The sequence below is a fragment of the Haemaphysalis longicornis genome, unplaced genomic scaffold (assembly GCF_048455015.1).
Source record: "Haemaphysalis longicornis isolate Haplotype H1 unplaced genomic scaffold, Haemaphysalis longicornis Haplotype H1 scaffold_9, whole genome shotgun sequence".
NCBI lineage: Eukaryota > Metazoa > Arthropoda > Arachnida > Ixodida > Ixodidae > Haemaphysalis > Haemaphysalis longicornis.
The window spans coordinates 93,611,378-93,625,782 of record NW_027526460.1 but is presented as its reverse complement, the minus strand read 5'-3'; the positions used below and the strand labels follow the sequence as shown (position 1 = coordinate 93,625,782).

At 45.7% G+C, this 14,405-nt stretch overlaps 1 protein-coding gene across 3 annotated transcripts in view; it reads right to left on the bottom strand.

The window, feature by feature from the left end:
- LOC144151406 (uncharacterized) overlaps positions 1 to 14,405 on the bottom strand; it is a 103,591-nt gene that overhangs the window by 72,631 nt on the left and 16,555 nt on the right. For 2 of the 3 annotated variants that reach the window (XM_077682446.1, XM_077682447.1), the window contains exons 13-21: positions 13,381 to 13,490; positions 10,835 to 10,952; positions 10,169 to 10,309; positions 9,787 to 9,897; positions 6,703 to 6,838; positions 6,026 to 6,058; positions 5,924 to 5,959; positions 4,870 to 5,010; positions 2,680 to 3,034 (exon numbers count right to left, since the gene is read on the bottom strand). In XM_077682446.1, the coding sequence (XP_077538572.1) occupies positions 2,680 to 3,034; positions 4,870 to 5,010; positions 5,924 to 5,959; positions 6,026 to 6,058; positions 6,703 to 6,838; positions 9,787 to 9,897; positions 10,169 to 10,309; positions 10,835 to 10,952; positions 13,381 to 13,490 (1,181 nt within the window). The remainder of the gene's footprint in view (positions 1 to 2,679; positions 3,035 to 4,869; positions 5,011 to 5,923; positions 5,960 to 6,025; positions 6,059 to 6,702; positions 6,839 to 9,786; positions 9,898 to 10,168; positions 10,310 to 10,834; positions 10,953 to 13,380; positions 13,491 to 14,405) is intronic. The other variant, XM_077682448.1, reaches the window with a different exon arrangement.

Sequence of the window (14,405 nt, the reverse complement as noted above, 5' to 3'; positions counted from 1 at the left end):
AAGGCCCGCCGAATGACGCGGTGCGCTTCGAGGGGTGTGTCGCCGGGGTGTGTCTCCGGTCAAAAGGTTAAGTTGCGCGTCTGCCGAAAAACGAAGATGAAGGAGATGGCTGTTTCCCCGACGCGCTATGAATGGCATGGTAATGCAGGCGTTGGCGGTTGCCGTGGATGTACCTCAATCGTGTTACGGGATCCCTGTCACTCCCTTCAGTTTAGCATGAGGTAGTGGTTCATATTGAATTGTTTTAAGTTGCGCCTCAAGAAACACTGTTTTGCGAAACATTTGGTATTTCCCACCGATATTCTTGCCAAATTATCTAAAGCAAGCTATTGTTGTGGCATAGAAACATAACCTAAGACATCAGCTTGAGGTACTGTCCACGTGAGGCCGCTAAATAGACTCCCGTAGAAGGAAGGGATTAAGGGCACAGGTCAAAACATTTCTTCCACTGCCCACTAAGTAAACCTTCTTACGTGGTGCGCAATGCAGGTTATAATATCTGTAGTGATCGCGAAGGAAATGTACTTTAGGTATTGGGCACCGACAAAGTTGTAGAAGATGTACTTCATTACAATGGTCGTTGAGTGCCGGGGCAAGCAACCGCAGAAGTGAACGATATGTACAAATTCTGCTGGTGTGCTCTGCTCCTGCTGCTGCTGCTGCAATGAATGACATGATCCTGCAGGGTTTCTTTCTGTACCCTCATCGTACAAAACGCGTGGTTGTGTAATAACACTCATTGTTTTGGGGGGATAAACTTTGAGTCATTTTCGGCCACTCCGCTAATGCGAGTGCTTTGCGGCGGTTGAATTGAGGGCACACTGTAAAATAACAAAAAAGATAAGACATCAATTACTCGCCGTCCACTCACGAGCATTCAGAAATGTTTTCTTTACCTTTTTCGGCCGCAATTCAACATTTGAAATAGTTAATGGGGTGTTTAGGTTTCTGATAGCAGATGTGACGACATCTCCCAAAAATGCTCACACGGAGACCACATGCGTTATAATTTATGTATTCACGGCCTCGTCACCAAATTTCCCGCAAGGGCACTGAAGATCTCATCTCAGTCCCACGCATGCCCTAGCCCGGACTCTACCGTCATTGTTTAATAAAGGAATTTGTAGGATTCGTACAATGAATCGTTCAATAAAATATTCTCTATGATAGCTAATAAAGATAATCGTGACACAGAAGCGACTATACCCTGCTTTCTTTCCAAAAAGGTCGACCATTCAGGACCCCAGAAGACGTTTGCTAAAATGTGGTATTTTGAATTCACACGACTAGTAGAACACGGCAACACTTTGCAGAACTAACTAGTTTATGCGGGAAATCATTGTCAAAAGCTACCCCCCGTGGATTTAACGCTGATTGTTTTCAGAGGTCTTCAACTTAACAGAGCAGCACGTTAAACTTGAAACTACGCACAAAGCAAGCTTTCGGCTTCAATATTAGCAGCGCAAAAATACCTTCTATAACACTAAATAACTATGCTAATCAGTGCTGCAAGAACAGCCATGACCAGAAAGCTGCACAATGAGGGATTCTCATAGGCTGCTTGTGCCAATGCCTTCAACAAATTGTTCTCAGGTTTCAGAACTTCACCCTTTCGGCCCGGGCGTCGTGATTTGACGACACAACACCTAATCTCTTCTAGCCCCTTTAGAACAAAACGAAAACTGCTAGTTTTCAGGTTTAGGGTTGTTCAAGGGTGCTTCTTACGATAGACATCACCTTTCTTGAGTTTTCGCGGTGCTGGACGATATGAAACAGAAGAAGCTTCAGTAGACACAGGGTATGACGACAGTGAGGGTAAGGAAACGGAAATTCCAGTTTGTTAACATGTCTATACATCTGTAAATACTTAGATTACCAGCTCTATATTTTTCCGTAAGATCAGGGTGTCATATGCTTTATGACAAAAAGAAAGAAAATTCTTTTTCAAGAAAGAAAATTTTTAATTGCCTGATTACCTAATTAATTGCAATTCCTGTAAATTAATAAATACTGGAACTTTTAGTGTAATGTTTCATTTCTGTGCTTCTGCAAGGCCCAAAGCAGTATGAAAGCAGTATGAAACCTAACTGTTTCCCCGAACAAAATGCAAGGGGAAACACTTACGTGGTATTCATTTGTGTATTTTTGTGTATATTTTACCCCACTGATTATGTACTCTTAAGTTACGCTTAAGATGAAATACCCTTCAGTATTGTACGTTGCACTTAAAAAAATATTCCTGAGCTCAAATACTCTGTTTTCAGATCATGTTATTTGTACTTATATTACACTTCTCTTACTAAATTCTTTACCCATGCTGTACTTTTGCTCATCATTCTTTGCGTTACATTTATCAATAGTTCATACAATTTTCCAGTATGTGAATTTGCTTTGTACTTGCACGTTATTAGTAACCCACATGTTTGAATCCTGTTCTGATATTGTTCTGTTAATCCGATTCTGTTACTAGATTTCAATGGTTAATGTGTGTGTCTTATTGTATACCTACTCTGTAACTGTATTGTATACCTACTCTGTAAGCCCTACCTGCGAAAATCCGTGATGGTATTGGCAGTATGTTTAAATAAATAAATAAATATGAAAACACGCAGAAAACCAATCCTCGCTTGAAATAAAAATCCCGGCCTGAAAGGGTTAACAAGGGAGGCGGTCAGTCACCTGGAAAGAGAGAGGAGGCTAGGCAGCACAGCGGCGATGGTGGCGTTCCCGGAGTCCCTCAGCGTCAGTCCGAGCGCGTAGATGAAGCCGAAGCTGACGGTGTACTGTCGGATGGCCGTTAGCGCCGACACCACAGGGTCCAGCTCGGCGAGAGGGAGGGACAACTCGAGCACGGCAATGCCATGCATCCTGTTCTCTTCCAGAAATAGAACAAGCTGGGCCACGAAGCGCGTGAACCACTCTTCGACGGTGGCCTGGCCGGCGTACTCGCGGGAAAACTCCTCGGCGTCCAAGGCCACCAGGTACTTGGCTTCTACGTTTCTCTCCCTCAGTGCCGTAAACTGCTCAAAGGAGTCTGTCGGGTGCAGAACGCAAGAGAAGTTACGCGGTTTTAAAAGAAAGATTACAAAAGCGACACATTCGAAAGGGCTTTAGGCGTAGCCATTGAAGATCGAAACCCCCAAAAATATCGACCAAGCGCTGATATCGGGGGGGAAACGTGAGCTTGTCGAGGGCTCTCTAGAGCCGGTGGAAGCCCAATGCAAAGTGGCAACAGCGGTACTTCTTACAGAAAACCCTTGAGGACTGGAAGAAAACAGTGAACAAATAAAATGATACTGTGAGTGTCGAGGGCAAAACTATCAAAGTTCAAGGGGCCAATGTTTGCCTTAGCCAAATGATTTCTTTTCACAGTCGTACTGTACGATTCTGCGATGCTCTGAACCCCATCAGGCCAACCTCACGATTGTTGACAACCATCCAAACATTAAACAACACACATAACTCATTTCTTCCAAGCAAATTTTGACGAAAATGCGACCGACATTGACTCAGAATCAAAGTAGTACAAGTTTGTAGAGCTCGATTTGTGACATAACTATGACGTTTTCACAAGAGACGAGAACAGTGTACTGCACGGTGAAAGAAATTAAGAGGTGTTCTAACCTTCAAAGTGAGTAAATAGAACAGAAATAAAGCCCAGAGCGTACACCACACAGTTAAACCTGGATGTAATTAACCTCTGTGTAACGAATTCCTGGATTTAACGAAGTTTTTTAATTACCGATTGCCTCCCCCCCACCCCCCCCCCCATTGACAACGATGTGTTTGCAACCTCTACGTAACGAAACATCGCGTCGGCTAACCTTGATGTAACGAAGTCAGCGAGCTGATCAATCGCTTTTTTTCCTTGTTACTCGAAAATCGACAGGGGAAATGAACTAATTTAACGAATATTAGCACTACCTTAAGGAGCCAGCAGCAATGAAAACATCTGAAATCTCCTAAACACAAAATTCGTCATCTTGATGATGATGAACGGAGGGGCCAGCACCATCCCCTCGCTAACGTAGCCGTCACTTCCGGTTTCGCTTGCGTAGCGTAACACCACACCAGCTAACAAGAGTAACTACCCTTCACGTTTTTTTCCTCTCACAGCAAACTAACGTGCGTTCCCACGCGTAAGTGCGGTTTCCGTTCGAGACCTAAGTTTTGAGATGCTAGGCCGTCCTGCCAGCGTGTAGTCGCGCGTCTCCACTTCTATCTGTGGTATCGGTTCGTCGGTGATGAGTGGTGCTGCTAGCAAACGAAACGTTGTGTCTTTTCAAGAAAAGCGCACAAGTTTAAATGCCGTCTCCGCGGGTGAGGAATAAGAACGTTGCCGCCTGGGATAGCATCCAAGCCAGCACCCTCTCCAAAATCTCGAGTGCGCTAAAGAGCATCAAGTTAGCAAAACGGCACCCTTTCAGCATAACTTTGCTTCTTGCAACGCATTGAGGAGCCGGAAAGTGTCAAAAAGCAAAAGGGATACTTAAATTAGGTTTGTTACTGCGGGGGTAAATGACCTTGCTTCTGTAGAGCGCCATGTAGTGCCTAAGCTCGTGCTAAAAGGGGAGGCGCAACTTGCGCAGTTTTTCGCTGTGAAAGGAATCCATGAAGGTTGAGTTCACCTTCTTTAATGTCTATCAGTTCACCTTCGTTTCTGCTTCGTTCTCGACGGCCTTAACTCGAAACCTGGACGTAACGAAAAATTGCGAACATTTTTCAACTTCGTTGTATCCAGGTTTAACTGTACTGACATATGCCCAATGCGCTATCAAGATTATTCTCACAAGTTGGGATGCCAAAGTCACTCATTACAGACCCATCACGCGATGCAGGCGTACGGCACAAAACATTGTTCAGGCTTACTATTTTCGGATCGAGGGGCGAACGATTCGTTGTCCTTGTAGACGATGCTCTGGTACACCACGTAATCGCATCCTTCCTCCGGCAAGAGCAGCTTCTCGCGATTATCATCCGACACAACGCACACCAGAGACGTGGGCTCCCCTGCAAGAATGCAGCAATAAACCCGAAAGGAAAACTCTGCGCTACGCAAAATTAAAATGGGCACACACGCCCGTGCCTCCAGAATTCCTTGTTCGAGGATAGCAAAACACGTTGTCGTCTCACTCTGCTATTAAAGGGACCCAGAAAAGCCTTTTGTAAAAGTTACAAAATGCCTTTATTGTCGCGTAGTACCAATAAGCGATGCAATGCCGTTGGAATTATTGATCTACATTCAGTATTAGCTGCTCCAGAAGCAATTAAGTGCACATCTCCCCCCTTGCCGATCGATTCCCCCTCCCTCTCTGCTTCTTTCAAAGCAGCTGGAAACACTGGGAATAGCCATGTGACATCGCGACGCTCGACTTCCGTTCTCCGCTAGCTACATTCCTGCGCCTAGGCACACGTCAATCGCTGCAGACCCGCCTTTGCCTCGGGATCGCGCAGGAAGGAGGAACAGCAACCGGGAGCCAATGGAAGTGACGTTGCCGGCGACCGACGATCGGCCGAACCAGGGGGCGCCTCGCCGTTGCGTCAGCCGCGACCGCCGTAGCGTCAGCCGCGGTCGGCTCGCTGCGGCGGCGCGCTCATCGGCTGAGAAAGGCGATCTTCAAAAATTGTTTACAAATTATCCGTACAACGTATGGGGCTCACACTTGGCTCAAAACTCCCCCGTTATGTGTTCTACCACCTGAATGCATTTGATTTGCCACCTTCACAAAGCTTTTCTGGGTCTCTTTAAGCAATCTCCTTAAAATCGAAGACTCTAATACCAGATTGGTGCCGAAAAATAATTTTGATTATAATTTTGTGTGAAGTGTAAATTTTTGGTAATCTGTAAATTCGTGTAAATTGTACGTTGCATCTTAAGCAAATTCAGGCTGTAATCAAATGTACTTCTTCTGGTTATACTTACCATTTCTTTCGTCATCGGTGTACTTGGTGTCTGGGGCTGAAATATACCGCCGTTCGTTTCCAGTTGGCAACGTTTCTCTCTAACTAAAGCATACACCCTTACCTGGCTTTTCTTCTCGCTCTGGTTTCTTGTAACCTGCAAGTGAATACGGTTCCTTTATGTCAGGACACACCTCTATTTTCATTGAGCATTGTGAAAGATAACCTCCCAATTGCGAAGCAAGCACTAATACTCGTACTCGGCGCTTATACTATCACTGAGTTCTCGTGCTGTCATATATTCATGCCCAAAAGAAGGTTTAGTGTTTTGCTGCTGTGTTTTTTTCCTATAACGTGCTTCTCAACCTCTCATATATAAAATTCTCTTCCCACTAATCTTGAGAACGCGTAGGAAGATTACATATATGCAAAATTCATACGCGTAAGTGTGTAACCGTACATTTACCTTACTTATTTCAAGCGTGGAAAAAATGCGCGTGGGATACAAGACAATAAGGGAGGGACAGGACGGGCGCAGACTCACGACTGTCCCTTCTGTCCCTTCCTTATTGTCTTGCCTCTCACGCGCAGTTTTTCCACCCTTGAAATGCAGTACCTACTAGCTTAATTAACAATATGCTTTACCTTACTTACCTTGAATTTACTTAGGGTCAATGTCCCCTGTCTACGACACCACGGATTTAAAATTCCAAGTTCGAAGCCTCTCTCGCAAACTGAGCTGTATGTCGCAGAAATAATTCTAGGAGAGAAGTAGACGACATATATATGTGTGCCGCAAACCTGCTCCGTGGGCAATGCCGTCCAGCCGACCAAATCGTGAAGACCGCTTCTTCGGACACTGCGTTGGTGGCACGTCGTAGTCCACGTTGAACACGGCCACGCAGAAGGACGGATGCAGGATTTCGGCAGCCCGCATCTGAAGCAGAAAAAGATGACCCTTGTGAGCAACAAACGTAGCAAGCGTCCCGCGAACAACTCGCCACGTTTGTCGTGGCATTTATACCCACGGATAAACCCTGCAGTCGAGTTGCAAAGAAAGGTAACGAAATTCTTGAGAGGGGGCAAGGGATTGACGGGTAGTAAGAGAGGCCATGCGCGCAACAAGTTACGTGTGCGCGCATTTGACGCTGGCTTCTAGTAAGAGATGCTAAAGAATCTTTTGCTTCATCTGTGAGTAACGTCTTATGTGTGAGCTCTGAACGCGGAACTTTGCGCACGGGAGCGCAATCCGCTTAAAATTGTCAAGGAGAGAGACAAGGAAGGTACACACAAAAATGTACACACAATCGGCCCGGTATGAAAATTTCTGTTCCCCCCACTGCTCTTTTCCCCCCTTTTCTTCAACTTATACGAAAGGTCCCATTCTGCTTCCAGCTTGCGTATTGCTTGTATTCACTAGCGAGGCGCGCATGCGGGCAACCATGGGACTGCACAGTCACTGGTTACGTCGGGCTCCGCGGGACGGCGATACTTGTCCGTGCTAAGCACATGACGTGTGTTGCATATTAGCAAACTCTACCTAACCGAACGCGAAGTATTGCCTTGAGTCCAGTGTGAGTGCGATTAATAACATCTCTGTTGACACCACCGTTGAGAACCGGGTAAAAACGAAGCAGACGGCGCACGCCGGTGTTTTTTTTTCTTCGGCGCGCGGGCGCAGTAACCCAAGCAGCGCCATGACCGTGGCACATCGGCTATGTCTGTGGCCGTTTCCACTGTTGCCAAGCGAAGAAATTGACAGCTAAACATTTCAACGAATACCACCTATAAAGGCAATCAAACGTTTTCACATTTGCTACGATTCAATAATTTATGTATACCTCTCGCAATAAATGCTTGATTAAAATGCCCTTTTACTGCCTCTTTTGGCCCCGAGGACATCCGATGGTGCCACCTACACGTGACGTCACTTATAGGATGCCTGGTCATGTAGTCGTCTGCTAGAACGCATTTCCTGTGCTTTTGCGACCGCGTGTTTTTTGTAGTCACCATGCGCCCCCCTCCACGTACGCCACCTCATCAGACAACGAGGTGGCGTACTGTGTTTCAGTGTTGAGGCAACACTGCGCCCCATGAGGCCCTACACAAATGAAATGTTTTTTACATTTTTCCTAATGCGTAGCATACTGTGCCGAGTACCCCGACAGCCAGGACCGTGTAACACCCTGTATTTTCACAATACTGCAGATTTGGCAAAAATTCTACCTTTAATCGTTATAATACAGTAAATGGAGATTTTTGTCCTGTTGGAATTTCTAAAATCCAAAAAATAAGGAAAATATAAATAATTTTGAAAATGGCGAACAGTGTAACGCCCTTCATATCTACAAAAGCGCGGATTTCGCAGAAGTCCCACTTTTCACCGTTACAATAGCGTAAATAGGGAGAATTTTTAACATAGAATTTTCAATAAAGAATTTTCAACATAGAATTTTCAACAAAAAATTTTCAATAGAATTTTCAACAACCGCACATAGGAAAAATGCAAATGAATAGCGAAAATGTGGAAAGGTGTAACGCCCTTCATTTCCGCAAAATTGCAGATTTGGCTGAAGTTCCACCTTTCAATAGCGTAAATGGAGATAATTGGAACGACAGAATTTAGAAACCCAAAACATTTGGCTGTAAAGAACTCAGACTCAAAACAAGCGGTATAATAATGCTAACCATTAGTAGAAAATTCTCTGAATTTCTGCAGATTTTTTCGTTTCTTGGTGGTGTATTGTGTGGAAGTTGCTCGTTTGCTACGAGAAGCAACGTTTTGTAAATGGGCGATGAAAACAAAATATGTTTTGTTCATTTTGTCTTGTCTTGTTCTTGTTCATGTATGTCTTGTATGTCTTGTTCTTTTTCATGACAACGATGCCAATTTTATCGCCAACGTTAAACAACAATGGAGATATTAGAGAACAAAAAAAAACTGGTTGATCCCTCTTTCATGGGAATCGGCAAAACACGAAAGTTAAAGGGGCTTTCACAGGAGCAGTTGAATTTTAAAGGAACCTCCTTAATGTGCGATTGGTTCGCTAGCCCCAACCCGCCAGACGAAGTGACGCTGCCACGCAAGAAACAAAAAAACAGCGGAGGGTGCCTTAATTCACGCGCGTCCCCCGTACACGAAGGCGCTGGCATCGAGGCGCCAACTCTCGGCGCTCATTACGGTTATGATGCGTTACTTCGCTTCGCCTCTCCTAGACGGCCGCACCATCTGAATGAGCCATAGATAAGGACGTTAAGCGGTTTCGTAGAGCTGCTCACGTCTCTATTCATAGCGGAGTGGGCAGAGCGCCACGTACCTCCCGTTATGACGAGAAAGTTCGTGGGCTCGAAACGGGGTGCCGCCGCGTCAATGGCACTAGTGGTTGCGACGTACTTCCGGGACGGATGTCACGTCACTGAGATCTTGGTGTACCCGAGCATAAAACACTTTCGTGTTAACATATAAATGGGTGGCGACTCTCCAACCGCATTTCCGCGATTTCTCTATGACATCACAGAATCTGTGCGATGGGCGGACGCCGACTTAGCTACCGCCATGAGACATGACGTCTGTTGTCAGGCTTCTAGTTCCGTTTGATCATACCACTTGCATGATAACGCACAGTTAACACACTGGTAACCATATTTTAGTGTTGGCTCATAATACGTCACTTCTGCCCGTATTACGCCACTGGAGCGCGAAATTTGAAAGTAAAATAAAACCTTTCGTGGCTGGAACGGAGCTGATCAAGTTACCAAAGGCTAGTTCTTGTAAAATGAACAAAGTTATATTGTGTCTGCACGACCCCCTTTATGACAACGCCACTGCTGTCAGCACAGTCGTGATAATTCACGAGCGCACAGTTTATTTTTGCACTTGCGTACCTTCACCGACAGCATGTGATCGGTTTCGTAAGACAGCCACTCATCGTCGCCGTAGCGGTAGGCCGCGCCGCTCCGGTCGTCTTCCGTTTCCGAAACGCCCTTGTCACACGACTGGAAGAGAATCAGTGTGACGAGCGTTGGCATTCGTATGCTGGCGCTGGGGCAAGTGACATCTGCAGGGCAACTAGTTGAAACGGCACAGACCAAATTTTACATGAACGCTGGAGACAACTTCTGGCCAGTGTTCAAAGCCAGCCCGAGAGTGTTGTGCTGAACGTGGAATGCCGTTCAGGCACAGACACGTTTTATCAGTACGTTGACTGCATCCGTGCTAACCGAGTGAAAAGTAGCAATGCCCGTTTGTCCGGGATCGCCTCCTCACCGGTGGCCGCTCGGCAGAGCTGAGGCAAGAAGCTCCCACTGGCCTTGGACTGGACACCCGGAACGCGTGCGTCGACATGCTCACGGAGATGCACGCGATCCCGTGCTTGGATACAGCCCGGGCCCAGAGAAGCGCTGTTTTCTGCAAAGATCGAGCGTGTTTAGCGAAATTTCGTAACAGCGAAAGTTTCGCCTGAACCGTTTCGAAGGTTTCGCTTAAAGGTTTCGCTTGGAAGGTATCGGTGCATTTATTATAATACGCTTTCAGGTTTCAGAAACATTTCTTATTCGCGACTGTGCAACCTTTCGTCGTAGGAGTCGATGGCGGGATGCCACGTTACAGAAATGCGTGTCACAGAAAAGGGATCCTTATCGCGACTACAGGATGGACTGTTGTGCGACAGGTATCTCCATTGTGTAACTACAGAATGTCACACGACATTTCTGCTGTAGAAACAACAGAATGTCCCATTACATTACAAGGTAATCCTGCCGTATTTTCTGTTGTGTTTTTCGACTGGATAGTTTTCACAAAGTAGTTTGTTTAAGAGTCTAATTTACCACGTTCTACGAGCTAGAAAAAAAACCCGGTATGCACTATCGGCACCAAGTGTAAATATAATGCAAGCTATCCAGCGTAAGAAACGTCTAAATTCCCAACGTTTACCATTGGAACGCTCTGAGTGCAGCCATCGCCGGTGTCCTTGTAGATCGAGGGGTAGGCAGTCCGACAGAAGGCCCAGGACCGCTTGAAATGGGTCTGAAGGACGACAATGTCGGAGAGGCTGCGGAAACCAGGGAGAGTTTAGCACCAATACATAATCCTCAGGCTTTGGCAAAGAGCTGAGTAGCTAACCTTGTGCACAACTTTGCTCAACTTGACCTCGCCGAAGGCATTGTTATCACACAGTATGTTCTTCGGCTGGCTTCAGGAAACATTTGTTGCCACATACGAATGTACGTCGCGCAATCTTTACTTTCGCGACTAAGCCAGCATTCAGGCACCCGCGGCGTTAGCGATCAAGGTAACGTTATCAAGTGCCTGACGTTCGGGAACGAGGTATGATAATCTGTGGCCCTTATCCTCTGCAATGTCGACCGTTCCGCACTTGTTGCCATTATGATGGCAGCCATTGCTGATGCTATGCAGTCCCTTGCGATAACCGGAATCCCTTAAGTTTCGTATTTACATCTATTTTGGCGACAGTTGGAAACAGTGCCACCGCGATGGAAGAGTTACGGCGTGAAGTAGATCTTTGATTTGTTGAGGGATTTGTTTCACAAACCTCTCATTTGTCAACAAAGCCTACTACTACAAATGAAGCGGGTGGTTCTGTTGTCAGTCGCGGAGGCCATAGTTCCGGTGAATTTCTCATTCTGTATGAATTTAAGTCATACACCCGTATCAACAATATAGAATGCTCCTCCAAAATCCCTCTGTATCCTTTGTTCCGCTTTCAGCCGAAATGCGTTTGTGCGAAAGTGACCAAATTGAATTCCGGCGTCAAATTACAGCGATGCTAAAATTAAAGCCTCTTTGAGGGATGGGTGTAAGATAACCCCTCTTTACGTGAACATGCGTTGTAAAAGATGTCTGTCCGTCTGTCCGTCCGTCTGTACATCCGTCTGTCTGTCTGTCTGTCTGTCTGTCCGTCTATCTGTTTGTCTGTCTGTCTGTCTGTCTGTCTGTCTGTCTGTCTGTCTGTCTGTCTGTCTGTCTGTCCATCCGTCTCTCTGTCCGTCCATCTGTCTGTCCGTCCGTCCGTCTGTCTGTCTGTCTGTCCTTCTGTCTGTCCGTCCGTCTGTCCGTCCGTCTGTCCGACTGTCCGTCCGTCCGTCCGTCCGCCCGCCCGTACGTCCGTCCGTCCACCTGTCTGTCTGTCTGTCTGTCTGTCTGTCTGTCTGTCTGTCTGTCTGTCTGTCTGTCTGTCTCTGTCTGCGTGGGCGTGCGTGTTTGTGTGGGTGTGTGCGTGTGCGTTCGTGAGCGTGTGCGCGTGAGAGATAGATGTGATGGCACATGGTGTTCAGGACGCTTAAAATTACTTTCTGCATAATAAAAACATCACCCCACCACTTCAAACTTGCAAACTCCTTTCCGAATTGTCCTTCGGAAATACTCCGCCCGAACCTTTCTTCAGCAAAGCATTCAGGTAACGTAAGTACTTTCAACTTAGCCCGAAAATCCATTTAGCTTGTAATGTTGCGTGACAGCATAACCGGACGCGGAAAAATGTCTCCACATCAACAACGGGGACACAAAATGGCAGTAAACAGCTTGACGTCGCAAAATGAAATATTGGAACAGCGAAATATCAAAGAATAATTGAAACGGACAAAAAAACACCTGAATGAAAAAATGAAAATAAATAAAAACTTATATAAATAAGTAAAAATAAATAAGTAAATAAAAACTTATAAATAAATAAAAAACTGCAGGGAAGTTTGGTATCACAAAAAAGCTCTTAAGATAATCACAAGGGTATTGCTTTGCAGTTTGAACACAGAACGGAATGTTTGAGAATAAAGGCGTTCATTGGAAACAATGCGAGAATGATGGAATATGTGTGGCCTCTAGATGTAGAGGAAAGGATAGACACATTTTCTTGGATCATGATAGCATCCGTCTAGATCTACGGGAGGGAAACGTTCGCCTTCTCGAAGTCCTACGGTCCATAGGTAACGTGCAATAAGTAACCTACAAAGTTGTGGAGAGAGTTTACACGAAGTTGGAATGTTGATGCAGAAAAAAAAAGCATAGTGAAATATATCGCCCTTAAAATTACATTGGTAGTGCATAGGTGCATGAAGTAGAGCCCATGGTGAGATCACACATGCAGCCTTGTTGAATCGCATGGTGGTGCCCTAAAATTATTGATTGAATAATAATTCAATAGTTCATTACTTCTTAGGCATTTGATTAAGATAAATAATTACAGAAACTACAATGGAAATTTGGGCTAAAAACTTCACCTTTAGTGGTCTGCGTTCAGCGACGGGATTCCGAGCAACGGGTTCAGGCGGCAAACAGGGTAACTTGTCGCTAATTCTTAGCAGGACTCTATTGCGAATTAATTGATTCATGTTCATGAAAAATTGTACCCTACGTCCCGTTTGTTCGCGCTGTTACGAGTTTTCATGACTATGCTAATTCCTGCGCCGCTATATACTTCAAAAGTAATTAACTTAGCCGAGCAACTTAAAATAATTACTCACCTGATAAGTGGGTTGAGGCGCTGTGAAATAAGATTCGGTTCTTCGTCGTAATCTTCTACTTCCACTCCCAAGACGATTAAGTATTGTGAACCGAAAGCTCTTCTGAGCAGCTGGAAGGGAGGGAAAGTTTGATCAGCTTTCGCGCTGCTGCAGTCGTCCTGTAGGTAAACACGGATGGTTTCTCGGTCTCGTTATAGCTATGTAAATAACAATTCAAGCTGCCAGCGCATTTTAAGCTCAGAAAATACTATACTTCTTTGCTCCGCATAAGGGAATGGTTGACAAGGAGAGGGGGATGGGAAATACTTCGTCATGTACGCTGTGAAGAGGTCCTTTTTCAGTCATGGTTCAGTACGGGATGGAAGTCCTACCAAGTGATACAATGCACACCCAGCATTGGAGCCCAAGTGCTCCTTCATCTAATAAAAGTACTACTACTGCTACTACTACTACTTCGCGCCACGGCATCAAATCATCTGCAATGGCAGTGCTAAGTGCTGCAACTGTACTGCTGCAACTGCTGCAACTGTACTTCTGCAACTGTACGCCTAATCTGCATTAGCTAAGAGAGGAATTTTTTGGTATTCCCACGGGCGTTGGCCTTATCGACCTCTACAGTTTCGCTCCGAGCGCGCTCACGTGTGCGCGCTCGGCAATTTCTTGGTATTTTTAACTGCGTACAGGAAAAAAGTACATTTTGCTAGCTTCGCTGTTGAAAAAACTTCCCGTGGTTTAGCGCATTTACAGCACGTTTGTCGAGCGAACACTTGGTTTTTGCGCCGAGAGTGCGCAGTGAATGTACACACACAGACACACAGCAAACACAGAGGCTGCTTAGCGCAGTCGCCAATGTAGGCGCTAACGCGCCGTGAACTTGGATGCTTGCAGCGCCTCTTTGAATCATTTTCTGAAGGCAGGTGCCCTTTCTCCGCACCCCTCCACTCAGAACGAACGAGCGACTAAATGCTTTCACTGCGCCCCTTTAAGAAATGATCGCTTGACCTTGGCTGAGCTTTAAGGTCAAA